General features: G+C 36.5%; 1 protein-coding gene across 1 annotated transcript in view; it reads left to right on the top strand.

The window, feature by feature from the left end:
* The window catches only part of LOC127840881 (uncharacterized), a 113634-nt gene extending 94293 nt beyond the window's left edge, over positions 1–19341 (top strand). The window contains exons 2-5 of the mRNA XM_052369314.1: positions 1775–1933; positions 3898–4171; positions 6375–8147; positions 15378–19341. Coding sequence (XP_052225274.1) covers positions 1844–1933; positions 3898–4171; positions 6375–8147; positions 15378–17365 — 4125 coding nt within the window. The 5' untranslated portion in view covers positions 1775–1843 and the 3' untranslated portion in view covers positions 17366–19341. The remainder of the gene's footprint in view (positions 1–1774; positions 1934–3897; positions 4172–6374; positions 8148–15377) is intronic.
* Positions 19342–27121: the final 7780 nt, after the last annotated feature.

Raw genomic sequence — 27121 nt, 5'->3', positions numbered from 1 at the left:
CAACAGAGTAGTATTGCCAATATAGCGTCCAGTTTGAACTATCAGTGGTAGTAACGTAGTTCTTATCTTAATAACGTTATTGTTTAAGTCTGTCGTTTAGTAAATCTTAACAGTAATCGTATTTAAAAATGTATTGCATTTAATACCCGACACATATCTACGCAACATAGATATACAATTCATGTTATATTTATCAATTACGGGGGCTTGACATGCGCTATAAATGAAACAACAGCGACATACCCTGGATTATTTTACCAATAGACAACCCGTAGGCTACTGACAGTACTCTCAAATAAAAAGTCAATTGGAATGTCCTTTTTGCATTGATTAAAAGTTATTGGTAAATTGATGTTATAATTGTTTTCATGTTGCTTCATTTTGAATCCGTATTTATTGTTTCTTACATTTTAACGATCAAAAGCCGGCGGCTACCTAGTTCGCTCTTTCCAATTATTTGTAGTATGTATTTCCTCGAAAACAGCATGCATACTTTAAAATAGATACCAAAACCCATCGAATAATTGAAATTGTTTGTGTGTAATCTTAAACTGCTTATACTTATCGATCTTTGTGTTTTAAAGATGATGATAGAGCCACAACGTGTTTCTTCCGAACGTTGATTTCCTTCGACGATGTAGCTAAATAAAACATCATGGCGAATCTAGCCGATGTGTTCACTGAGTCGGAAAAAACGAACTGGCTGAAGGCATTGCTTGCAATTAATATTGCAAAGTCTGGCCTAGAGCAGTTTGCGGAGATCGAGGCTAAAACTCTACACGGCAATATATACAACGCAATTTTGACAAGTGGCATAGTCGCGTGTACTGGCTGTCAAACAGCAAACTTGCTGAAATGCCCTTCGTCGGGGATATGCAAAAAACGTGGAGCGCAAGGGCTATGCACATCTATGCACGACTCCGCGTCTAAACAACCGCGAACATGCCCTGCTAATGTTTGCAATAAAGTCCTTAACGAAATTGCAAAGCAACATAAATATCACAATCCTTCGTGGAAAAATACAGTAGCGATTCACTGGGCATCAAATCCATGGGAAATTGCCAAGGCTTATTTTCCTCCAGACGGTTACGTTGAAAAGGCGTCGGCTCAAGATACTGACTTCAACGGCATCATCAGTTTTTTGATGAACTGTAAACACTTCGATAACAAGTTTTCGTTCCCCATAGCTCCAGGAAAAACACATCCATCATGCCTTTTAACAAAGGTAAATATATGTGATTCATATTTAATCTAGCTTTTTGAGTAAATCCTTATAAAATACCACAATAAAAATGTAACATTCCGTCCCTGCGTTGGTCTGCTAAGTCGAGTTCACTGAAATCAACGGTTGTTTCTTTCCACTGAGAAAGCAACACATGCTATTGTTGTGCATTGTTATGTCAATGTGGCATTTACTTTGCAATCTTGGACTTATATATTTGTAACACTTCTTACCAATCAAATGTTGTTTTTTTATGAATAAGCATAAGTGGATAAATTAAGACCGCTATATGTCTTTCTTTGTTCTACTGTGGAAAACACGTTTCTTTAGAATGAAGTTATATAACATATGCATTTTTATTAATGTTTTGTTTCAAACATACTTTATTGTCTTAAAAGTGTATTTTATCTCACAAATGTGTTCATGAACACTATGCATATAATATAATCGGCTATTTTGGAATGTTCACGCAAAGTTTAGAATGGAGTACTGTTAGCGGTAACTAACTAGCATAATTTCATAAGGCAATACTTACCTCGCATATTATTTTAGGCGCGAGACATAGGAAGAACTGTACGTCATTCGTCTACGTGCAAAGTCACAGACACAGATCTTCAGGGCATGTTCATAACACTGACGAGGCTGTTGACTGACCAAATATGTCTAGCAAACGACGTTGCTGCGCAGGAGGCTGTTAGGAAGCTAGCAAAGGTATTTTATAATCAATAGTGGCGAATCAGCCTATATATGTGCGTTTATCAAACATGGCATAAAGTACCCGTAAATGTTAAACATACAGCGTTGTTGATTTATGTGATTATTATTAAATAATAGGTTCGCATAGGAAAATGTATAATTCACTATGATCCCTCATATATGACCATATGGATATGATATATTTTTAATGACTTATTTTACAATACTCGTGTCATTCGTTGAAAGCCAATTATAATATAATGGGCCGCGTCGCGACACAACCGACCTAAATGAAATTGATAACGTTATTGGGAAAACCACTTTTAACCGACGTCATGATTTTACCCAAGAAGTATTTTAGTGTTTAGTGTAAAAATAGCTATTTGCGGAATTGTTGTGATTTTTTAATAACATGATGGACGAAGAAATGGATGTAAGTATTTGGTTGTTCATGATTGTAGTGTTATGAACGTTTCTGTTTGAAAAATGTTAATTTCAATTGGTCTTATAACATGAACCGTCTGAAGTGAAAGCAAAATAAAATGTTGCAGATATGCTCAAAAGCAATTAGGAATGTAGTAAACTTACTCTATCCAAATCGAAAGCCATGATAGGTATGAAATGCGTTATAAAACTGTATTCTTTCTGTACATTTGTAGTTTGCAAGCATGTATTTGTCATGGATAGTTAAATAAATACTTACATTGCTTAAACGAGCAACGAAAAGTGGTGTATGTTGTCATGAGAAAAATATGATTATCATTTGAGTTTTGACATTTCAAAATGATCGTTTCTTTGTTGCCATTTAATAATTATTGTTTATATATGGCCCTTATTGTCCTACCAGGTGTGTGTGGTGTAATATATGCTTTGAAGATTGCTATTTCATTTTATTACAGGTTTTAGAGAGTGTTCTCTCGCAACATTTTGAAAAAACACCCGTTTCGACACCATTTTCTTCACAAGAGCTCTGTGATTCGCCGAACGGAAATGATAAGATCGAGACAGACGATGGTTCACATGATATCGGAATAAGTGCACGGAAAGGTATTATGTCGCACATGTTAGAACATGTAGTCGTGCCAAGAAACCACGGAAACATGGGCAGACGTTATTAGCATGCACAATGCTTCGACGAAGTTCAATGTGGTGTGGCATATCTTCTATTGTAAGAGCCTCCAGAGACGCGACAGCCATGAGAGTATGCATATTGAAGGATCCTGCATTCCGGTTCGGGGATGCTGGTAGACCTGGTATCGTTCACGCTGCTGGATGCAGCAACGCCAGACAACACGTCCTGCATAAAACTGTTCGACCTTAAGTTCGTCTTGCGTTTCAGAACTGTTTGTGTCCTGAGCCACAAGAAGAATAACTTCAGAGAAATGTATTTGACAAACACTATGTTTAACAGCGTTGTATGATAGAAACTCGTGTGTTTCATTGTAATGTTGTCAAGTTTAATCTTCCTATCCATGCTGTTCGACCGTTGCTAGACAACGATATTTAATTATTGTACTTTTATTTTTTTATTTAACTATTTATTAAAATATGTTAAAAAACGTAATGATCGTAAACGACGTTAATTATTTATTACCGCATGTAACATATTGATTTAACGTTGGCTCGCTTCTGAGCGCGTCTAAAATAATATCGACGTCAACATAAAAATGGAGAGCTTTAGTGACCTTACGTCATCGCGCATATCTTCGGCATCTTTTTCCCGATTTCAAATATGTTTGCACCAATATTCTACACATAAAATATACTATTAAATTTTATAAAATACTGAAAATGAACAAATTTTTCATTAAGGCCGGTTTTTTTCACTACGCGGCCCAAATGTATAACTGAAGGGTAAACGGTAAACCTAACAACGCGATCTATATACTCTTCAATATGTATCAATATTTATATAACATTATAAATGTAAAATTGTGTTTGTTATGAACATGTGTTTAAATAAGTTTGTGTCTGTATAGCTACAAACCGACGTTCTGAAGATAACAACGGAGGAAATTATTAACTTGTTAGAATCTGCACGAAATAATCTAATGAAAGTAGAACATATAACTGAAAATATAACTAAAGCTATGGATGAGATGCGTATTTACATTGAAAACTATAGAAAGGTTCTAAATGCACACACAGACAAATGCAAGATGGAACTTGATTTACACACGGGCAAATGTAAAAAACAACTGGATGGACATCGTCAAATGTCTGCAGAAACAGACTACGATGAATCTTGTAAAGGTATGTAGAGTCTTGTAAAGGTATACTTCCGATTGCACGGTAATGTAATTCAACGAACAATATCATCAAACATATATTTCTGAACATTCAACATTTGAATTAAACGATATCAACTTTCAAAATATTCGCTATTATTTAGTTGCATTTAGTTGAACATCAAACCATTTATGTAAATGCTAAAACGTTTGCCAACTGCAAACAATGTTTTGATCATATGCGCAGGACTTAAACGATATCCCCATGTAAAGTTTTTGTAGCAAAGTGAAGAACATTCCATTATTACTTCACACAATTGAAGTTCAGTACTTACCATTGTGCAGTTTATAAAAAATGAAATACTACTTTGTGATATGACTATATGATATACATGTATGCTTGTTGAGTCGTGCGTAATTTTCATAAAGTTGTTACATAACAAATATTCTATAAATATATGACTATGAATCATTATAATCATATTGATAAATCATTGGCCTTTATATTTAAACCCCCCACAAACGAAGTTTAGGGGGGTATATAGGATTGAACTTGTCTGTCGGTCTGTCTATCTGTCGGTCGGTCCGTATTAAGTGTCCACTCTCTAATTCAAGTTGTTTTCACCCGATCTTCACCAAACTTAGTCAGATATTGTATCTAGATGATATCTAGGTCAAGTTTGAATATGGGTCATGCCGAGTCAAAAACTTGGTTACGGGGTCACTTTTTACGGGTGTATATATACATTTAGCATGGTGCCCGCTCTCTTATTCAAGTATTTTTCATCCGGGCCTCACCTATATTGGTCAGAAGTTGTATCTAGATGATGTCTAGGCCAAGTTCAAACATGGGTCATGGTAGGTAAAGAAACTAGGTCACGAGGTCACTTAGTGCTTTTAAAAAATTGAGCATGGAGACCGCTTTCTTATTAAAGAAGTTTTCATCCGGTCTTCACCAAACATGAACAGAAGTTGGATCAAGATGATGTCTAGGTCAAATTTGAATATGGGTCATGTCGGGTCAAAAACTAGGTCACGGGGTCCCTTAGTGCGTTGTAAACATTCAGCATGTTTTCCGCTCTCTAATTCAAGTAGTTTTTATCCTATATCTTCACCAAACTTGGTCAGAAGTTTTATCTACATGATCTCTACGCCAAGTTTAAACATGGACCATGCCGGGCCCAAAACAGGGTCACGGGGTCACTAAGCGCGTTTTTTAACATACGCATGGTGACTGCTCTCTAATTCAAGAACTTTTCATCCGATATTCACTTTACGTGGTCAGAAGTTTTATCTAGATGATCTTAAGACCAAATTCGAACATGGGTCATGCCAGATTAAAAACTAGGTCACGGGGCCACTTAGTACGTTTTACAAATTCAGCATAGTGTCCGCCCTCTAATGCAAGTAGTTTTCATCCGATCTTCACCGCACTTAGTCAGAAGTTGTATTTAGATGATGTGTAGGTCAAGTTCGAACATGGGCCATGCCGGGTAAAAAACTAGGTCACGGGGTCACTCAATACGTTTTAAACATTGAGCATCGAGTCCGCTTTTTTGTTAAGACAACATGCAAAATATTCTGTATCAATGCGGCATGTCGGTGTATTCATCGTGTCTGTGACAAAGCTCTAGTTGTCGCGTGTATGCAAATGTTAATCATTCGCAATAATACTAAATGTGTTGATGTGTCAAGCCGCCATCTTGAAAATAAGTTCGTGTGGAATCGTGCGGCTTTTCCAATTTCAAGATTTGCATACTATAAATAGCCTTAACATTGACATTGCAGAGGTGGTTAATTTCTTGTGGAAAAAATGTCAACAGATGATGTAGTATGGAACATACTGATAACGAACGGTTATGTGTTACTTACTGACACAATGTAAACAATTTATAAAACTGGACACATGCTATTAGAGTTCTAATGAATGACAATATTGACCTGTTTTTGCTGCATTTGTTATCAGCAAACGATGATGTTCTGGTCAGGTTTTTTCACCTTAACGCTCGCATAATTTGGGATTGTTATATCACGAGATTTAAAGCGAGCTCTATGACCACAACTCAAAAACAACCCCCGGTTCCACAAGAACCTACCATACAAATGATCATTGTATGATCAACACTGCTTATGATCAGATAATCAATTAATCTTACCTTAATGATTTTGTTTTAGAAAACTATTTAAGCAACCTCAGTATATAAATACATTCTGTCTTCTCTCTTCAGATTTTCGCAGACGGTTGGTGGCACATTACGATGACACTTCTAGCAATATTTCTCTTTCGAACTTGGATCAGAGTCTTGATAAGCGTATAGTAGATATATACGCAACGCCGAATATACACCGAATTCAAATTGAAAAAGATGGAAAACGCATAAAACAGGAAGAAGTACTGACATACACAGATATATTTTACACAGATGGTGAGCCCAATCGACGTATATACCTACAAGGTGAACCCGGCAGCGGAAAATCTACATTTTCAGCTAAGTTAGTCCATGACTGGTCCCATGGAATCCAGCTTACGTCGGCAACCCCCAGTAAAACTACTGCATTCGATGACGTTTCAACAATTCAAAAATTCAAGTTCCTATTTTTCATCACATTGAGAGATACGATATGTCAGGCAGATGTTACGCAGATGATAAAGACGCAGCTTATTGATACAACATTTTCCGAAGACGAACGCGCCGATGTTTACAAACTGTTTGTTCGAATAATGAACAATGAACTTTGCCTCGTAGTACGGGAAGGTCTTGACGAATGGGTGCCTCCTGCGTGTAGCAACTTAGCTGAACCTTCCATGGCTGGATTTCAGAACGACAAGTGCACGGTACTAACGACATCTCGACCATGGAAACTTGCTGATGAACGTATTAAGAATTCGCATATCGAAATTCTTTTTGAAATCGAGGGGATTAGTAATCCGTATGCATTTAGTGAAAATATAATTCGATGCCTTATTGACCACTCGAAAGATCTTAAAGAAACTGCGATACAATTTGAGTCGTTCGTGGAAGATCGTGATCTCGAATCATTATTTTCTTCACCAATGTTGTACACGCTTGTCATATGTACCTGGGTAAACACATTTGAGGAGGATGAGGACGATGTTTTGGAAGAATCGTCTTGTGCACTTTACACTACTCTGCTTGAAAGTCTTTGTAAAAAAGCCAACAGTACGACTGGTTATTTTAACGATTCAAAACCGCCACCAGTGCACTGTTTTTCTAGCACAAGTTACCTTCAGCCAAACATTGAACACTTAGATAAGCTAGCAGAAGTAGCTTGTAAATTGCTTTTCTCTTCTGAGAGAGAATCGTCTATTGTTTTCAGTGATATAACATTATCCAACTATTTTTCTCCGGATGAGTTCGAAGTTCGCAAGAAGTTTGCTCTCAAGGCAGGAGTATTAACAAACAGGAAACATAAAACTCGAACAGGAAGATCCAACTCATTTGTCCACAAAACTGTGCAGGAATTTCTCGCAGCATATCATATCGCTCTCAATACATACGTCATTGATGACGTCATATCAAGATACCTTAAACTCAAAAATACATCATATCTCGAAATATCGCAAGTTCTCATATTTCTGTGTGGAATGAACATCTCTGCTGCGAATAAATTGTCGGCTCTGATGAATCAATATGACATTAAACATTGCGATGAATGTAAGAATTCTAAAGCACTTGATGGTCCCTGTTGGTTTCAGCATATCATTGAGTCTGGAATCAGTGAGGCAGTAGCCAACAAGCAGGAAGGCATACAGCTGGAACTTAGTCACTTTTATATTGATGAAAGCAACATAAGAGAATTACATGAAATATGGCCGACAGACACGTGCAATGTCGAGGTCTTATTTGTCAGTCTTACCATGAATGACTTTCTGAGTTCACCTGCACTTGGCGAGTCTACAACTCATTTTGAGTTTAACCTGTCATCGTGCCAAACTTTGAGGCTATTGTGTCTTTGGGGCAGCGGCATATTGCTGAGAGGTAAAATTCACCAATCTATACGATATACAATACATGCAACTTAATGACATTTAAAGACTACGGTATCGTTGCCCGTGATATGTAATTTTTAACAACAGATACTGACATCGATTTCAGTCTTATAAATTTGTTGTAGATGCTAGATTTAGACTGATCTTAGGTACGCGTTCTTTTCGTTAACTTAAAGCATTAAATCACAAGATCACAGTTGAAAACGAACATGAGCGGAAATCATTTCGTAACTATTCATGCCTTTAAACTGTATGTTCCTAATAATAAAGTGCATTGGTTGAATTGTTGTAAGAATGGACCAAAAATGAAAATATTGTGTGATCATTGAACTTGTTAAAATCTATCTCAGTGAAACTTTTATCAATATCGTTTTATGAAAAGCAAAAAGTACATTCCAGATAATCCGATACGTACAAAATATGTACAAGTATTGCCTGTCCTTCCATTCACATCGCAACGCAAGTATTAACATAGATTAAGAAGACTAATCATGTGATCATTGTATGACCTATCAACGAAGACCTGGACTTAGTCTAAATTGGGGTTGTAATGAATGGCATCAGTCGTTTCATTTATAGCAACGTGCGTCAAAATTTCAGTTTAAACCTATTTAGTTTAGCTCTGTTGCATAGAATCCTAAAGCTTATTTGAAAAGCTCTTAAGTCCTTGTTCTAAAAACGGGACCTAAATCACCACTGCATAATAATATTCTATTTGGTTCCTAAATGAAAAACACATACTTTCTTAAGTATACAGCTTCATATTGTGTGCTTAAATATCAGCTTTAAACACGTTATCGGCAATGGAGATTTGATTTGACACTAAACTTTTAAACCAAAATACGATCAAGTTCTACCGAAAAAATAGAATGATGATGATTTTTAATAATGCCGATAGCATTATTGATACATTTTTTATAGTATAAGACAACGCCGTTCCTACACTGATTATCAACGTGAATATTGCTAAAAGATGAAGTTCGTGAAATGTTTATATACAATTAATGACGAACTTGCGAGAATACTTCACAAGATGGAGTGCGTTTATTGCTACTTGTGAGATCATGTACATGCCATGAAATCAATCTCAGTGATCCGTCGTCGTTCTCCTAATGGCTCACTGGTCGTGCATCTATAAAGAAGATGTAACACGCAATTCATTATCACATGCCTTGGGTTCATGCCTCCTCCCTCATCTCAGGTAACAGCTTGCGTCGTATGGCAACCTCTTCAAATTCCTTTATACCGGTACCATTGAGATGTTATAGGGCATCGCAAAGATATATTTTGAGTTACTTCTTAACAACTTTCGTTGACTACCCGTATTTCTAATACATTCTAAAACATTAAAATGAGATTTGTATTTTATGGTCTAGAATTTGAGGTAAGAGAAATCTTCCCTGAAGTCTGCAATATTGATATTGGCGGATTTCTTCCCATCACTTATTTTCGACATCGTTCCTCAATATTTTTTATTCTACTTCATAGTTCTAAATACAGACGTTGATTTATTTATTTAACTACCGACATCCTTTCCTAAAACTTAACAAAACATGAAACATAATATTCTACAAAGCCCAAACGAATGTTCATTGAATTGATACATTTTATTATATGTTCATGGGTGGTTTATCTGGTATCGTATATCCGGTATGGTATCACATGCTACAAATAAACTTTTATTGGCTCAGGTCTCCATCTCACCCTCAATTTCAACATCAGTACCATATAGTACTGAGAGCGTTTTATTCAGACCTACACTCACTGATATGTCAGTGCACTTGCAATTAAAGCAGACACGCCTTTTTTTCGTTTGTTTTTTTGACAAATGAAATTTCACTCGTAAAATATTCTAACCGTGGCGTGTAAAAGGTTTCGAGAATCGATAAATATGTAATACGTACGTATTTAAAAAGTAAAAAGTTACGTCGTTAAATAAATTTGCAGTAAGCGGTCTTATTATAAACGTGAAATCTTGTTGTGCAAATAACGAACGACAATTTAAGAAACTACATATATTGCTAGAGATGCAAATGAATGCTGGAATCTTTCATGGCCTTTTTTAACTTGTATCCATATGTACTAAACAGTTCTTCCTTTTGCTAAAATGTGTTTTCATTATTTTATTAGTTAAGTTACAAATTATTATTTTTAAAAAAGTAAAATGGGCAGTTTCGGCATTTATTGTTTATGAAAAATTGTGTAGGCTACAGCCTTAGCGCTACCGGACCATACTCATCCGCATCATCAGTAGAATATAACGCACAAGCCTTATGCCTTAGTCACAAATAAGTCGGTCGCCGGCCGATGTGTCCGATCTCCAGGTATCGGGATAACTGGCCACGTCGGAACTGTGAGTGACACAAACTCGACCCTTAAGGGCTTAGGATGAGCATCGGCCGATGATCGATCGACAATCGTCAGTTTGAGAAAACCTTTAATGTGGAGCGTCATAATGAAAATCGTACGACAATATTCGGACGGCTATCGTCGAGGTATCGACCTAGCGCCGCAAGGATGCGGGGAAGCTTTAATGAATCGAACGTTGTCCGGACGGCAATCTGGCGGGCAAAAGCCGTGCTCCTTGCGGACATCGGGCGTACTCCGCAAGGTAAGCGTATTTATTTGTGTATTATATATATATTTATTTATTCGTTTATTCAATATATAATACGAAACTGATGGAGAGGCGAGCAATAGCCAGACACCGCCTAAACATGGTAGTTGCTGCTATGGTAGCAGTGGAGAAGTTCGAAGAGCCACAGCAACGTCAAAGACGATGGTGGGTCAAGCCTTGGGTTCAGAGAAGATCTCTCTACAGGCAATACGAGACACTTTTGCATGAACGGCGTCTCGAGAACCCTGCCGATTTTGAGGCTTATTTGCGTCTAAAGCAAGAGTTGTTTCAGATACTTTCTACAAGAGTCGGGCCGCGCATTCAAATTACTAAAGAGCGTATATAAGTTGTCTGACAAACTTGTTGATGTACTTAAATAAGTATACCATAGTCATACTAGAGACCGAATGTACAAATACAGCGCCATGTACCTTAACTGAAACTATTAATTATAAGTATTTGAAGAGTGATTCTGACCATTACAGTTTATGGATTTGATTTCAAACGACTTATACATTTTTGTGTTTTCAGAAGACGGCCTACTCTTAGCATTGGCGTAAAGCTGGTCTTCATATTGCGCTTTTTTGCCACAGGCATTTGTAACCGTACAATGGAGTTTGACTTTCGAAAGACGTAGTCTACCACTAAAGAATGGCGTGAATTGGAAGCGGTTTTCAGAGAACGTTAGAACTATCCACATTGCTGAGACCTAATCGCCGGGAAGCATGTGCCCATGACGAAGCCAAATGACAGTGGATCCCTGTTTCACAATTATAAGGGCTTCTTTTCGATCGTTTTGTTGGCAGTGTTATACGCTACATACAAGTTCTTGCGGGCGAAGATTGGTTCACCTGGCTCCAACTCATACTGTGGTATTTTCATCGATTCTCAGCTGCCACAGGCCTTTGGACGCAACCCAGTAGGTTTCCCAGATCCGGATTCTTTGCCTCATTACCTGAACATGCCCTACTTTATTGTGGGTAACGATTCATTTCATCTTTGCACATACATGATGCTACCCTACTCCAATCGGTATCTCCAGGTGGACGAACGTATATATAACTACATGACATCAAGAGCGCGCTGGGTCGTCGAAAACGCCTTTGGCATACTCGCAATCAGGTCTTGCTGCCGACTTGGTATATTGGGCGCTGTTCCGGAAACTGCCATCTTGATCACAAAGTGCTGTCTGTTGCTCCACAACCTTATGAGGATGATGTATCAAAACCTTCAAAACGTTGATGTTGATCGAGAGGACGATGACCATCAACTGATTCCAGGGCTTGGAGAAACAATGCCGTCATGCACGACTGGAGGAATAGGGCCGAGATCCGAGGGCAACAGCAACGGCGAAGGTGCAGCGGGTATATCTCAAACACTACTGTGCGAGCCATGTAAAAAGTGTGCCATGACAGATGCATGCCATCGACAGATAGACAGCTGGTTGAATGTTGAAGTTGTGTTTAAATTGTGGAACTATGTGTGTTACAGGTGTATATTAAATGATGATGAGTTCGAATAATGGTTTGTTATAAAACACTGTACAATCATTATAATGCATTTAATTCCGAAAATCTAACGTTTTACACTTTATGGTAAGCGTCGTCATGCATGATCATTTTCAGGATCCCAATGCGTGCTTAAACGTTTTAAACTAACAGCTTACACTAGTTCTATCAATATATATTTTTTGAACTACTCTGGAAACGATAAAGCACAAAAAACCAATAAACTTACTTTTTTCAGTTGTATATCATAACAAAATAGTGCAGCAGTTTTATTTATGGTACTTTTAGAATCGTACCGTGTGCTTAAAACATTTCATAGTATGTAATGAGGAAACCCTTAAAATGCGAGTTAATCATGAGAAACATTCCAGAAAAAAATATATATACTGTTTGAAGAGTTGGCATTTGCCGTGCTGCGACCTTTCTGTTTGGCATATTGACTTGACAATTGAAGCTGGATGTCTTATGCGTGGAATCTACCCACGTGATCTGTGCACGTGTATGAACCGGAATCCTTCGGTCTCATAACGAGCTCCGCCCGGCGTTCGTCAGTCATCGTGCGGAGGACCTCCGGCAATCAGACGGTTGCTGACCGATGCATATGTCTCTGGGAAATACCTTGATTTATTCGATACACGTACAATGAATACGATGTCTGGATATCGCCGGGTAATAACCGGGCGTTGATCGTTCGATCTTTTTCGGGCCCCACGTCGGATAAACTTTTAAGAGATACTTTAAATAATTTCCGGACTCCGCTCGATGCTACAAACGGACCCGACGGAAACCTGATGAGGGGAAAAATACGCTGTCGGCTAATCGGAAGTCGATTGGTCTCTTTTTGTGACTGAGATGTTTGTCCTGTCCGTCCGGACCAAGAATAAAAGTCACTGTCTGAATTCGGATCGTCACACTTGTTGACCACGTTTTCGCGTTCTCGCCCTTTGAATCCAATATTTTAAACTTATATTATAAGGTATTTCGAAATTACGGTTTGACATCTCAAAATAACTATTAAATATGACAGAATAACAATGCGACGTGACGAGATTTGTTCTTTAACATCGCACACCTTTCAACATTCAGTATGCAATGCAAAAATACGATGCGAGAGCACAAGACTGCAGAGTGAAATCGCACTTCGCGTCATAAACTCACACACTCGCATTGTGATTTAGCTCTTAACATTTCGAACATGCAAAAAAACGATATCCGTTAAAGAAACACAGTATACATTGACACAATAACTCTTGAAGACATATCCGGTCAAAAATGAATACTGCTCCATTACAAGCCCAGTCTAAACTCATATATATATATCATCCTATTATGTTTTGTTTGTATCCGTCTTTATTGTAAAAATATATTTTATTGTTGCTTCTTGTCCGTGTGGCCTCTTATCATGATAAATCTACCTGTTCATTTGTGATAGCGCCTCATGGTACATGACAATCATCTATGTGCTTAAATTAAATGGTATGCAAACCCTTATGTCACTTATTTAATATGAAACACATGTCTATTATAATAACACTTGCTTAATATCTCATATTCGTCTTCTTAGTTTTACAGTCACAGGCGTTGTGATACTTTACTATTACCACTATTCATCATAATTGAAGTCACAAATTAGAAATACGTTCAGATATCTTTTGATCGATGCTTGAAATGTATCAGTTAATATAAATACGGCAATATTGCGTGCAGCATTTTCAAAAAGGAGACATTAATAGGTGCACGAATGTTTATAATATGCCAACTTGTAAAAAATGTTATTAATTAACTTTATAATATTACAAAAATGTTTTCAATTTGTTCACCCCATACAAGTTGAGCCAAAACTCGAGACTCGCCTTATACGAGAAAAAGGCGGTCAATATGAAACAACACGGCCAATACGGGAAAAGGTCGGCCAATACGAGATTCAACCAATCAGAAACCAGGAAAACTCGGCCCTATATAATAATCTAAAATTTCGACAATTTTGGACACCATTTTGAAGTTGTATGCTTAGTTTTGGTGCAAAAGTTTAAATCGCTGCAAGAATTAGTTGTTTCATACCTTTATTTGCTACAGCAATTTTTACAGTGATCAATTATTAGTATTGTCTGTCTTCGGTTATGCTTTGCCTTCAATTGATTAAACGCCGCGCTCATAAAAAGTATCGATAACATTTTGAAATATCCACATTACAACGCCCCGGCATCCATGTAGTTGACAGTTCCGCACGCGGAATAAATTGAGCACGATTACGAATAGTCCGCTCTCTTATCTGCTGCGGCCTTTAAAACTATCCAATTAACTGTCTTTCCGGCATCGCAGATGAATCAATAATATAACACACATCAGCCTGTAAAACCTGTAATTCGAAAAGTGAAATTAAAGCTTTTCTTGCTGAATAATGTTATAAAGTTAATTAATAAAACTGTCATTAATTACTTTAATCCATATTGACTTTGTTATTTAGCTTCAGACAGCACTATTGTCCTTCGACCTGCGGCCTCATGCCAATACAGCTGTCTAAATACAATTTTAACATTCAATCAAAACAACTTATATAAGTGTGGGTTTTAATTAATTAAAATTCCTTTATATCGATATGAACATGTGCCTCAGACAACCAGTTTGACTTTTATTAAAGGGACTGGTTAACAGATTTTCGAGTTTTAAAAAATATCATGACATTAATTGGCTTAAAACAAAACATTTAAAATAGTTTTAAATAATTATAATAACAAAGCAAAAGTAATGATAGAAAAATTTGCCTGCTTTGGGAATCGATCCCGTAACCTCTACAAGCAAAAGCTGACTGCACCACGCAGGTTTTTAAAACTATTTCATTATTAGAATTCTGAATATAAGTTTTGTTAAAGAATCGATGAGAACGCTTTTTTTATTTCGATTGATAACCATTGATTACATAATAGATATGTTTCACCTTTTTCTTTTTCAGAACTTTTTTTTGCATGTTTAAATATGATACATACTATGTCGTTATTATGAAAAAAAAAAGTCATTTTGTCAGACGGTGTACATGTCACATTCATTACTTTCGTAACCGTTATACATTGAAAACGATTTTGTCAATTTGCAGATACAGCAAGCTCGGTCAGATCAGAATTTCCGGTCTGTATTGTACTTAACAACGCAGATCCAGCCCAAGGTGCAGACACTCCCCCAGAACTGCACAGCATAGAAGATATTTCCCTTAAAAGTGTCACATGTTCCTCAACCTGTCTACGCAGTCTGTTCAGCACGCTGTTGACACACAATCAGAACGTGGAGTGTGCGCTAGAGTGTGTCATAACATCGTGTGTAGAGGGATCAGATATATGTGCAGAAGCAGTCATAAAGACGAATTTCAGCGGTCGATTTCACATGCAGTCTATAAAGAATGACAGTCCCGGTCTATGGGAGGCTCTTCATGGTCTGAATATCACCAGTCTTAGCCTGGATGGCTATAAAGATGATGGATTTCGTTTGAATCATACAGAACTGTTCTGGCAGTTTCTATCATCGCTCACACATCTGGAAAGTCTTAGTCTTAAGGTTTGTGACATTCCCAGTCTGTGCAAGGCCCTCCATGGTATGAATATCGATTATCTGAGTCTGACATTGAGTGATAAGTTTCAAGATTTGGAAGAGAACGATTTAGATTTATTGTCGAAGTCTCTATTGTCGCTTATACGGATGGAAACGCTTAAAATTAAAGTGCCTGGAGACTCTCCCGGTCTGTGGGAGGCTCTTCGTGGTCTGAATATCACGAGTCTCAGTCTGAGTAGTTGTTGGCGGAATGACGGTTTGAGCGTGAATCATGTAGAGTCGTTGTCGGAGTGTTTAACATCTCTAAAACATCTGAAAGAACTTAGTATTTATGTGGGTGGAGATAATCCCTTACTGTGGGAAGCTCTCCGTGGTCTGAATATCAAGAGTCTGAGTCTGAAATATACCAGCGGAGGTTTGACAGTGGTTCATGGAGAGTCTTTAGCGCAGTCTCTATCATCTCTCACACGGCTAAAATCGCTCAGTATTTGTGTGTGTGAAGACGACTGCGGTCTGTGGAAGGCTTTCCGTTTTTTGAATATCACGAATCTGAGTCTTGATATTACGAGAGGTGGTTTGAGAGTGAATCATGTAGAGACGTCGTCGAAGTCTCTATCATCACTTGCAAAGCTGGAAACGCTTTGTATACATGTTTCAAGAAAGAGTCCCGGTCTGTTTGAGGCCCTCTGTGGTCTTAATATCAAGAGTTTGGGTCTGTTTCTAAGCGACTGGGAAATTGGTTCGATAGTGAATCATGCAGAGTCGTCGTCACAGTATATATTATCGCTCAACCTGCTGGAAACGCTGAGTATTGGTGTAGATTATGACATACCAAATCTTTGGAATGCTCTCCATGGTCTGAATATCAAAAGTTTGAGTCTGACGCTAACGGACTGTGCACGTGGTGTGAGAGTGAATAATGCAGAGTCGTCTTCGCATAATCTAGTATCACTCAACCAGCTGGAAACGCTGAGTATTGATGTGGATTATGACATTCCAAATCTTTGGAATGCTCTCCATGGTCTGAATATCACGTCTTTGTGTCTGAAAGTTAGGCGGAATGGTTGGAATCATATAGAGTCGATATCGCAGGCTCTAGTGTCGTTCACACAGCTGGAAACACTCAGTTTGTTTTGGGACGATTCCGTTCGGTGGGAAGTTCTCCGTGGACTGAATATAAAGAGTTTGAGTCTGAATGTTTGTCATGGTGCAGCACAAAAACACGTAGAGTTTGTGTCGCAAGTTTTATCATCGCTCTCACAGCTGGAAACGCTTAGCATTAGTGTGGATAAAGACAGTCCCGGTCTGTGGGAGGCTCTCTTTGGTCTGAATATCAAGAGCCTGAAATTGAGTGGTAGGTGGTTTGGAGTTTTGATAGTGAATAATGTTGAGTCGTTGTCGAATTCTCTATCATCGCTCACACAGCTTGAGACACTAAGGATTATAGTACGAAAAGACACTCCCGGTCTTTGGGAGGCGCTTAGTGGTCTTAATATCAAGAATCTTTGTGTCAGTGATGAGTGGAATGGTTGCGAGTGAATAATGAATCACAGTCTCTGCCATCTCTCACACAGCACAACTGACAATGCTTAGTATAAGTGTGTCGATAGACAGTCAGGATCTGCAGGAGTCTGTCCGTGGTCTGAATATCAAGAGTCTGAGTCTGGGTAGTAAGTGGAACAGTTTGAGAGTGAATCACGATGAGTCGTTGCTGCAGTCTCTATGATCGCTCATACCGATGGAAACGCTAACAATATATTTATAATATGTCTTTTAACGGATATCTAAATCATTGACTTTTTTATCTTTACTGTTATCAATTACATTAATCGGAATTGTGAGACCTATTCAACACGATGTCTGAATTCATTCAGAAAGTTGAAAGTAGGTTGGAATTCGGTTTTTCTCCTTTCAATTAAAATAAGTATACCCCACTGAAAGAATACACTGATATCCAACAGTTACTGGAAAAACTGATTATGTGTGAATATGTGTGTGCTGTTAATGACCCTGACAGCGTTGATAGAAAGGAGTAAAACGATTTCTTTCGTAACATTTATCTGGACGCCATCAATCGAATTTCAATGTGACTTCAGAATATACCAGCTTTGAGTTCATGAATCAATGCATGCGGTTTTCATGACGATGATGATATAGACGCATGCATTACGAGTATAGGAAACACCTGTCGATATTGTGTAAATAACACGAAAACAGGAACAGCTCAAATACTTTAAGTCGCCGGATGAAATTGTTTATGTCAAACATTGCATTACGAAGTATTAATATTTTATCAGTGTTAAAATTCAACGTGTTAGGTATCATATCTCTTCTTTGATTACATGATCTAAGTCTGATTTATTGTTTGTCTAACAGGCTAGTAAATGATAACTATTTGTGTTATGTATTCCACTAATGATTTTAAGAAATGCATTTTAGTAATAAACGTAATACTTACAAAATCATCACAATTCATTCTTAAATAGTAAACTGAAATGACATCGTAGTCATTTATATAAATCAAAGAACAATATGACTTCACGTTTGCTGCTTTAGCACGAGTAATATGTTGCAAACACAAATATCTAAACAAAATAATTCATTATTTCTATAGTTTACTTTTTTAATGTTAGTTAAAGAGGAATCAGACTGCGCGTCATATTAGAATTCATCATTTACTCAGTACTAATATGTTTTTATTGGCTTTATAAAAACAGCGTGTTGGGCTCGTTGTCATTATATATGCCAATATGTGTTACATATAGAATACGAACCGTTGGTTAAGTTTAAATTCTTCATTAACTTATACATGTATGTGTTATTTTGGTTATAGAAATCAAATTGCGTGTCGTGTAAGAGCTCACCATATACTATAATGTGTTACTTGACTATATGTCAATCAAACTGCGTTAAAGAACGCATTATATATTATTATGTGTTAAATGGCTATATCAATCCCACCCTGTGTCCACTTTGATATTTATAATATATAAGAATGCTTGTATTGGCTTTTGAAATCAAATCGTATGTCATGTTACAATTCATTTAATACTACCAAGCGTTCGTTTGGATATAGAATTAACCGCGTGTCGTGTTAGACATCATCGTACAGCGCCATGTATTAATTGTGCTATTGAAATAAAGCGTGTTATGTTAGAACTCATCATTTAAAACATGTTCATTTGGCTATAGATATCAAACTGCATGTCACGTAAGACTTTATCATAAAGCATTATGTGTAAAGTGTGGGTTTAAAACACTAAATGCTTTGGATTGACCAATCGAGACAGGTGCTCACAGCTCTGTTCACGGTTTTTGCTGGTTGTCTTTGTGATCGTCTTATAAATTACATGTGTCACATCGTTCAACAAATGGTTCATAGCAAATTAACAAATGAGACATGCTATATGTTTCTATCTGCTGATGAACACTGTGCTTATTCTATAATGAAATAAATGTTCTTCTTCCTGATTTGTATGATTATTACGATAAATCAATAAAATAAAATTATTGCAGATGAGTTGTTGTTGATTTTTTAATATGATTATTGATGGCTGTGGTCACATTGATTGCGATAAATGACAGTTGTTATAAGACAGGTTTATAATGATATAGATGATTACGATGATGATGATGATTACGATGATGATGACGATGACGATGATGATCATGTTGTTGTTGATGATGATGATGATGATGATGATGATGATGATGATGAGAAGGAGGAGGAGGAGAAGGGTTTTGATGAGAAAGAAGAAGACGATTACGATGATGATGATGTTTAATTTTACCTCGATGGAACTTACCTGAAGGAGGCTTTGTAGACCGAAAAAAATAGTTATGGTAATGTTGATAATTTTATGTTGGTGATGATGCGGATGCTGCTGCTGATGATGATGCCTATGGCACAACAAAGACACAACAAAATTACAACCATTATCAAAGTTGCTTATTGTCAAGAAGTAGGTCGTTTCCTAGCATTATTGTCCACAGCATCACACAAGGGCTGCCCCAGAATATCGCAAGCAAATTGCGTAGCTCTGTTATTGCGTGCATGATGTTGTGTTAATATTAACTGATAGATCATGTAGAAAATGAACTAAAGAAACTATTCTATAACAATTTCTAAGTAATAAATCAACATGGATACCATGGACCGACGCATGTAGCATTCATGAAGTTAGTATTTATAGTTCAAGTTATTAATATTACTTAGAGGTTAATACTTCGTTGCTTGAGGGCCGTAGGCCTGTGGGCGATTAATCACTCCAGGGCCGATTATCACTTCTAGCCCTCAAGCAATGATGGTATTAATGTCTTTTATACTTAATACCGTTTAACTGTATTATTTAACCACGGTACATGTTACATACCATCCTATTTGTTCCTTCACGAAAATATATTTCAGAACCAGCTTTTCGTTCTTATATTTTCATTCAATTGATTACGCACTAAATGACGTATCTTCCTTGAATGACGTAATTTTTGTAAAATTAATTTTTGTGACGAACACACTTTTTTAGCTTGACTCTCTAGATTTAAACAACAGTTCTGACGTTTTGGTTTATTTAACAGTAAAATATCTATTTTAAAAAGTATCAAACGAATCCAAAACGTATTACGGATTGTTTGTTTGAAATTTATATTTGGAAACACCAAGAGGAATTAAAGAAATAATTCTGAGCAGTCATTCGATTTCGTGAAATGTTTCAAAAAGTGTAGTTTGAAATAAATTAAGGGGTGGAATAACAGAAAATTGAAGTGCATATCGTTGTAATTTTATTATTAGAAGCAGTGGATTAAAATTGTCATTGAGGTAAGATTGTAGTTTACTAAATTTTGATTTTGGATGACTCCTGTTTAACTTAAAGCTCAAATAGTGACATCAATCTAATCTACAGTCAACAGTTTCAGATGCAATCGATATTTTGTATCATTCTAATTATGTGCTACGTCTAAACAACTTTTTTATATTATTTCGTTGATTTGTGGCTTAATTTTATTAATCATCGTTGGAAAAAACTGAATATGGACGCCATTTTGTTTTGTTGACGTCGCCAGAGCCGATTATCGATTATCAACATTTGGCCCTGCAGGGCCAAACTTGATAATCTCCTTGCTTTGACCGACAATCACATGCATTCGAGTCAATTTTGTTTCTTTATATAGTAACATATGTATTTAATAGATTTACTACATGATACCTAACATCACTTTAGAGCAGCGCTTAGCACGAGAGCAATTTTGAACAACTTTAACTGTCGACAAATGGAACGTTCACAGAATCAGTGGCGCAGAAGATGATCATTGAGTTATGTTTAAGTCCAAATAGACATTCACACATGCTTCATATTTAATACCATTAATATAAAAATATAAAACAATGTTAACGACAGGTGAATAAATGACCAATACAATTTACAGCCGTATGGAGCGATTATCAGAGACTTAAATGGCCGAATTGTGAGCACCGACACCTATCCGACATAATTTGATAATAAGGTAAATAAATACGGCTGGCGATCAGTACAGTTCGCATAAAATGATGATCACGTTGGAAATAACCTTGGTAATCGCCATTTAAACGGTGCTGATCTCATTACAATGTGTGTTATTATGTATCTATGGTCTACAGTATTCTGCGAGAGCCCTCGTACTATTTCAATTTTAAACTGTATATTTGAGATATTTATATTTTACCAAAATCTGGAGATTTACTGAATTATAAGGTGACACAAAATAATCACAACAGACGCATATATCAAACTCAAATTGGCTTAATTTACACCAATTATCAAATGTGTCAGAAACTAAGATCTGGGTCAACCATTTAAAGTGTTCTACAACACCACAATGTTTAATGTCAAAAAGGATTATGTAATAATTATTAACAATATTTATGAATACAAATTTTACCAATGGTCATTGACTTGACATAGCACTGCCTTGGCCTAAATGATCATTATGATCATCATCAAGGTTCATAAGGTACATAACTCATGATTCAGTGAATTGCTGCGCCTGATGATTGAATGTTGCACATTACAACTTCATGGTGAAAACACATTTCAGATTTCAATTCAATCGCTTCAGCCATGTATTATAAATGTGTTCCAGACACTAATAGCATTTTATAAGAAAATGTCAAGTGGTTAAGTCAAGTGCAAAAAAATCCGGAATGAATCAATGCATGTTGAAATTGTATGTTAAAAATCTGCAATTCAATATAATGGAATATTTCAACTTTCAATTCAGCGCTTGGAAAATGAACCAGTTGAAGTTTAAGCATGGAGCTTTTAACATTACATTTGGCACCCATATCAATGGGTAAATAAAGAGGTCATCACTGTTGAATTAGCAGATCACGTCCCATGAAAATTGTGTCCTTCACCTCTTAAGTCCAACCTGTCACCTTAGTATAGCGGAAGCCTTGTTATAGCGGCGGTCAGACTAGATCTCCCCGATGCAAATCATTTTTCTAGATTACACCTGAGTATAACAATCATCATGCTTTAGCGACCAAAGGCTAGAATATTTTACCCTGAAAACAGTTTTCACCTGAGCTAAGTGGTCACGATGTAGTCATAGCGAGTCGCGAAAAGAAAACACTTAAGTCAATTTGTGTTGTTGTATCTGACTTCAGTCATCAAAGCGCCGATTGTGCATCTTTTTGCCGCTTAAAGCATCAACTAACGGTAACTTCCTTTGCAGTGATAAATACGGTCTATTGTGAGAAAACAAAAAATTGGTTGTTGAGGTTTGTTTTACGTTTTTAGCGGTCGCATGCAGAACGCTATAGCACGAGCGCATGACAAAATGAACATACCTTTAGTGCTGGAATATAGTATACAAAACTCAGCCAGCGAGTGTTGTTATTAACAGGCTATGAACGGATTTGTAATCGTCTTTTCCGGTAAGATAGACATTGAATAGCAGCTTTGCTTTAATAACAGAATTTTATATATATTAAGAATGAGTGTATGTGGTTTGATCATATATGTCGAAAATAGTTTCCTTACTTAAGGTAAATTGTGCTAAGCTTTGGTGTTTCTTTTAATTAAAATGGGAAAGGCTTGCGTCGACCAGAGTGGGGCTTTTATAACAGCAAGAGATACGAAGATGAATAATTCCAACAGAAGGGAAAGAGAGTTACCTTCCAAATAAATATATTTTCCTGCTCCAACTACTGGGTGTTCTGGTGTTCATTATAAAACGGCTTAATTGAATGAACGTTGTAGACCCGCATCTCTGTGACCAAGAAGTCGTCTTCCGAAAGGAAAAGTCGTGCTCGGATCAGATCGCAACCTGTGCATCATTCTGGAACTGTCAAATTTATCGACTTTGAGAAAGAAATTGACAGCGTTTACCGGAAGTCCCTCCGGAGACAACTGAAACAAGTTCACCAATATCAGCAGGACGTCTCTTGAAGAAATGACCTTCATAATTATTTATGCCAGACATTCCACCGACGCATTTGAAATAAGAATTGCATTTACACAAAGCTGCTTACTCTCACATTTTCCTGGTGGTCATAAAATTCGTCATGATGACCTCAAAGTTTCAGAAGCAAAACGAAATTGTGTGCACACTTTGGAAGCTGTTTAACGACCTGTACGAACGAGCTAGCTCTTCTCTCACACTCCTTACAACAGATGCAGGAAATGGCCTACAACCCTGCGGAGAGTTCAGCTACATTGGGCCTCACCATGAACAGAAGGAAAGGCAAAATCATCTAACAACACACCAATCATAGCCGAAGGAAAATCGCTGAAAAGCTTCACCTATGTCTAAAGCATCCTGGACAAACATGGATGAACTGATGCAGACGTTAGAACTCATATCGGTAAAGCACGATAAACCTACTTACTCAGCTTAAAAACATATGGGGATCCAACGTGATAGGCATCAACATCACGCTGAAGCTATTCAATACCATTGTAAAGCCAGTACTGCATAAGGAAGCAGAGACTTGAAGTCAATCCAGGGCTTCATCAATATCTGCCTTAGGAAGATCCATAAGAGCCCCCTGGCCAGAAAAAACCACCAACGAAGCTTTATGAGCAATACATAACAAAGCAGCCCATTGAAGAAGTCATCCTTCAGAGACGTTGGTGATTGATTGGCTACAGCCTTCGCAAGCATACATTCAGTACAATAAGGCAATATCTAGCAAGGAGCTTCCAATTGAAGATGAAGTGACGACGGCCTAGAAATCTCTAGATGCATAAGCCGAGCAGATGGTGAAGATGTGGTGACAGCGCGAGACTCACCTAGAACCGCAACGACTGGAGGAAGCTTTCAGCGGCTTATGTTTCAGACAAGATCAAGTCGAGGGGTGAAAGCGAACCAGCTCTACATGCATTTTTCTAAATTTTACAGGAGGTTAAAACTGTATTAAATTAACACTTCAAACAATGAAGGCTTTATAATTTTAAGTTTGATAAAGAATATTCTATTCAAATCACATTTAAAAAAAAAACATTTTTGAATTTCTAAAAAAAAAGTTATTTGAAAAAATGTCACTTAGACCCTTTTCGCACTGTAATTTCACATATTTTTACTCGGCGTTAAAAGCGAAACAGTTTTAAGTGATTGTTAACTAACTTAAATGATCAGTTAACAGTATTTATTTCATATAAAATACTTTTTCAATATTGTAAATAGTTATGTTGCAAAATATTGGCACTTAGAACCATTTCGCACTGAAAGAAATACTTGTTTCAACTTATTTTTCATAGCACAAAAGTCCTAAGCGACATTCAGTAAAATGAAAAAGTATTTAAATTCTCACTTTATGACATATATTTGAAATTGAATACTCGTATAATTGTGTTTAATTTTTTTAAACTATATTTGAAAAAAGTTCCTTATATGACCATTTTGCTCTAAACAGATAGCATAGATATATTGTTCTTATATCATCTAATAATGCTTTATAATAATATATCTCAATCGATTATATTTTATTTATTATACATATTGTTTGAAGTTGTTTTCGTCTAAACATTTAGATGTACAAAAGTTTTCTTTGAAATATTTACAAAAGTATTCTTTTAAATATCTCAAGCACGGAATGTTTTTTGTTTGAATTTACAAGACACACTAAATAATAATAATTTGTTGTTGTGTTTCCAACATGTAACAAGTTAGAAAAGGTGCATTGTTGAAGCTTACGTGAAAGACCATTTTATAATTCCTATCTGAAACTTTTTATTGGAAGTTAAGGTTGAGTTTCCCATGATTTTTGAGGAATTCTATAATTATTTGTGAGATTAATTAATGCTTTGGCAGATATTTGGCATATTTTAAATGCGTAAGACATGTCATTATACAACGAAATTTATAGCAAAGTAATTAACAATTTTATATATTTAGCAATTAACATCATATTTATTAGTTTAGTACATACTTAATTTTACATACAGTGAATGTGGTATGTCTTGACCTTTTTATAGAAAGTACACGCTCAAAAGTCAACAACAACATCAACCATAATTTTAGCTCACCTGATTGCTCAGGTGAGCTTTTGTTATCGGTCTTTGTCCGTCGTGTGTCCGTCCGCCCGTCCACATTGTTCGTAAACACCATAGAGGTCACATTTTTTTGTCCGATCTTCATGAAAACATGTCAGATGATTTGGTAAAAATAAGAAAAACCTTGTTAACACTGTAGTAGTCACATTTCATGCCCAATCTTCATGTTACTTTGTCAAAATGTTTGTATTAATGATATATTGGTTGAGTTCAAAAGTGGTTTCGGTCCGTTAAAAAACATGGCCGCCAGTGGGCGGGGCAGTTTTCCTTATTTGGCTATAGAGAAACCTTGTAAACACACTAGAGGCCATTTCTTGTCCGATCTACATGAAACTTGGTCAGAATATATGTCTAATCATACCTTGATCGAGTTCGAAACTGGGTCATGCTGGGTCAAAAACAAGGTCACTAGGTAAAAAAAAGAAAAACCTTCTAAGCACTGTAGAATTCACATTTCATGTCCATTCTAAATGTAACTTCGTCAAAATGTTTGTTTTAATGATATGTTGGTTGAGTTTAAAAGTGGTTCCGGTCCGATGAAAAACGTGGCCGCCAGTGGGTGGGGCACTGTTCTTTAATTGGCTATAGAGAAAACTTGTGAACAATTTAGAAGTCACATTTTTTCCCAAACATCATGAAACTTGGTCAAAACATTGGTTTTATTGATATCTCGGATAAGTTGGAAAATGGTCTAGATCGGTGAAAAATTATGGCCGCCAGTGCACGGGGCAGTTTTCTCTATATGCATATCGTGAAAACATATGAACACACTAAAAGTCACATGTTTGGCCCAATTTACATGAAATTTGGTCAGAACATTTGTTTTCTAGAGTTGATTTTGAAAGTGGTTCAGGTCCGTTGAAAAACCTGGCTACCAGGGGGATTGACGCCTTTTCCTTATATTTGTATAGTAAAAAAAGGCTTGTGCACATTCACCTTAATTTAATAAACAAAATCTCTGTAAATTGCTTGAAGACTTAAAATCTAAATTCGTCTTAGTTCCTGCTGATAAGGCTGCTAATAATGTTATCATAATATGACGAGTGTTTTATGTTCAAACTATTTCACAAGAACTTTCACAAACTACATCATATTGTGAGTACAATAAGCAACCTAATGAAATTATTACCGACCATATTGCCCAATGCATAAAGTTAAATGTAATAGTCAATATTACTGACAAGAAATTGCCATCGTTTTACTGGATACCTAAATTACATAAGACGCCATATAAAAGTCGTTCTATCGCTAATTCAGTGTCTTGTACCACCAAACAATTACCAGTGTATCTTACATCTGCATTGAGTGCTATTAGATATCATATAGCTAAATTTTGTAATAAAGTTTATGAAAATAGTAATATTAACCTATTTTGGTCAATAAAAAACACCTTAGAAGTTATTGATAAAATTAATAATAAATAATATAAGGTGTCACAGGTAAGTACTTATGATTTTTCGACACTATATACAACGCTTCCTCACGCTTTAATAAAATCCAAACTTGTTTCTTTGATTGAAAAAACTTTTGCTAGAGAGAAATGTTTGTATCTAGCTTTTAACACTAAAACAGGTTTTTTTACTAATCAGATATTAGATAATTACATCATTTTGACTGGTCTTGACTTTTGTGCAGCACTTACTTTATTTTTGGATAACTTGTTTGTTGAATTTAATGGTAAAATATTTAAACAAATTATTGGCGTTCCTATGGGTACTTATTGTGCGCCACTTATAGCTGACCTTTTTTTATATTGTTATGA

The sequence above is a fragment of the Dreissena polymorpha genome, chromosome 8, assembly GCF_020536995.1.
Source record: "Dreissena polymorpha isolate Duluth1 chromosome 8, UMN_Dpol_1.0, whole genome shotgun sequence".
Taxonomy (NCBI): domain Eukaryota; kingdom Metazoa; phylum Mollusca; class Bivalvia; order Myida; family Dreissenidae; genus Dreissena; species Dreissena polymorpha.
Note: the sequence above shows the minus strand (reverse complement) of the source record. Positions and strands in the feature narration are given on the sequence as shown.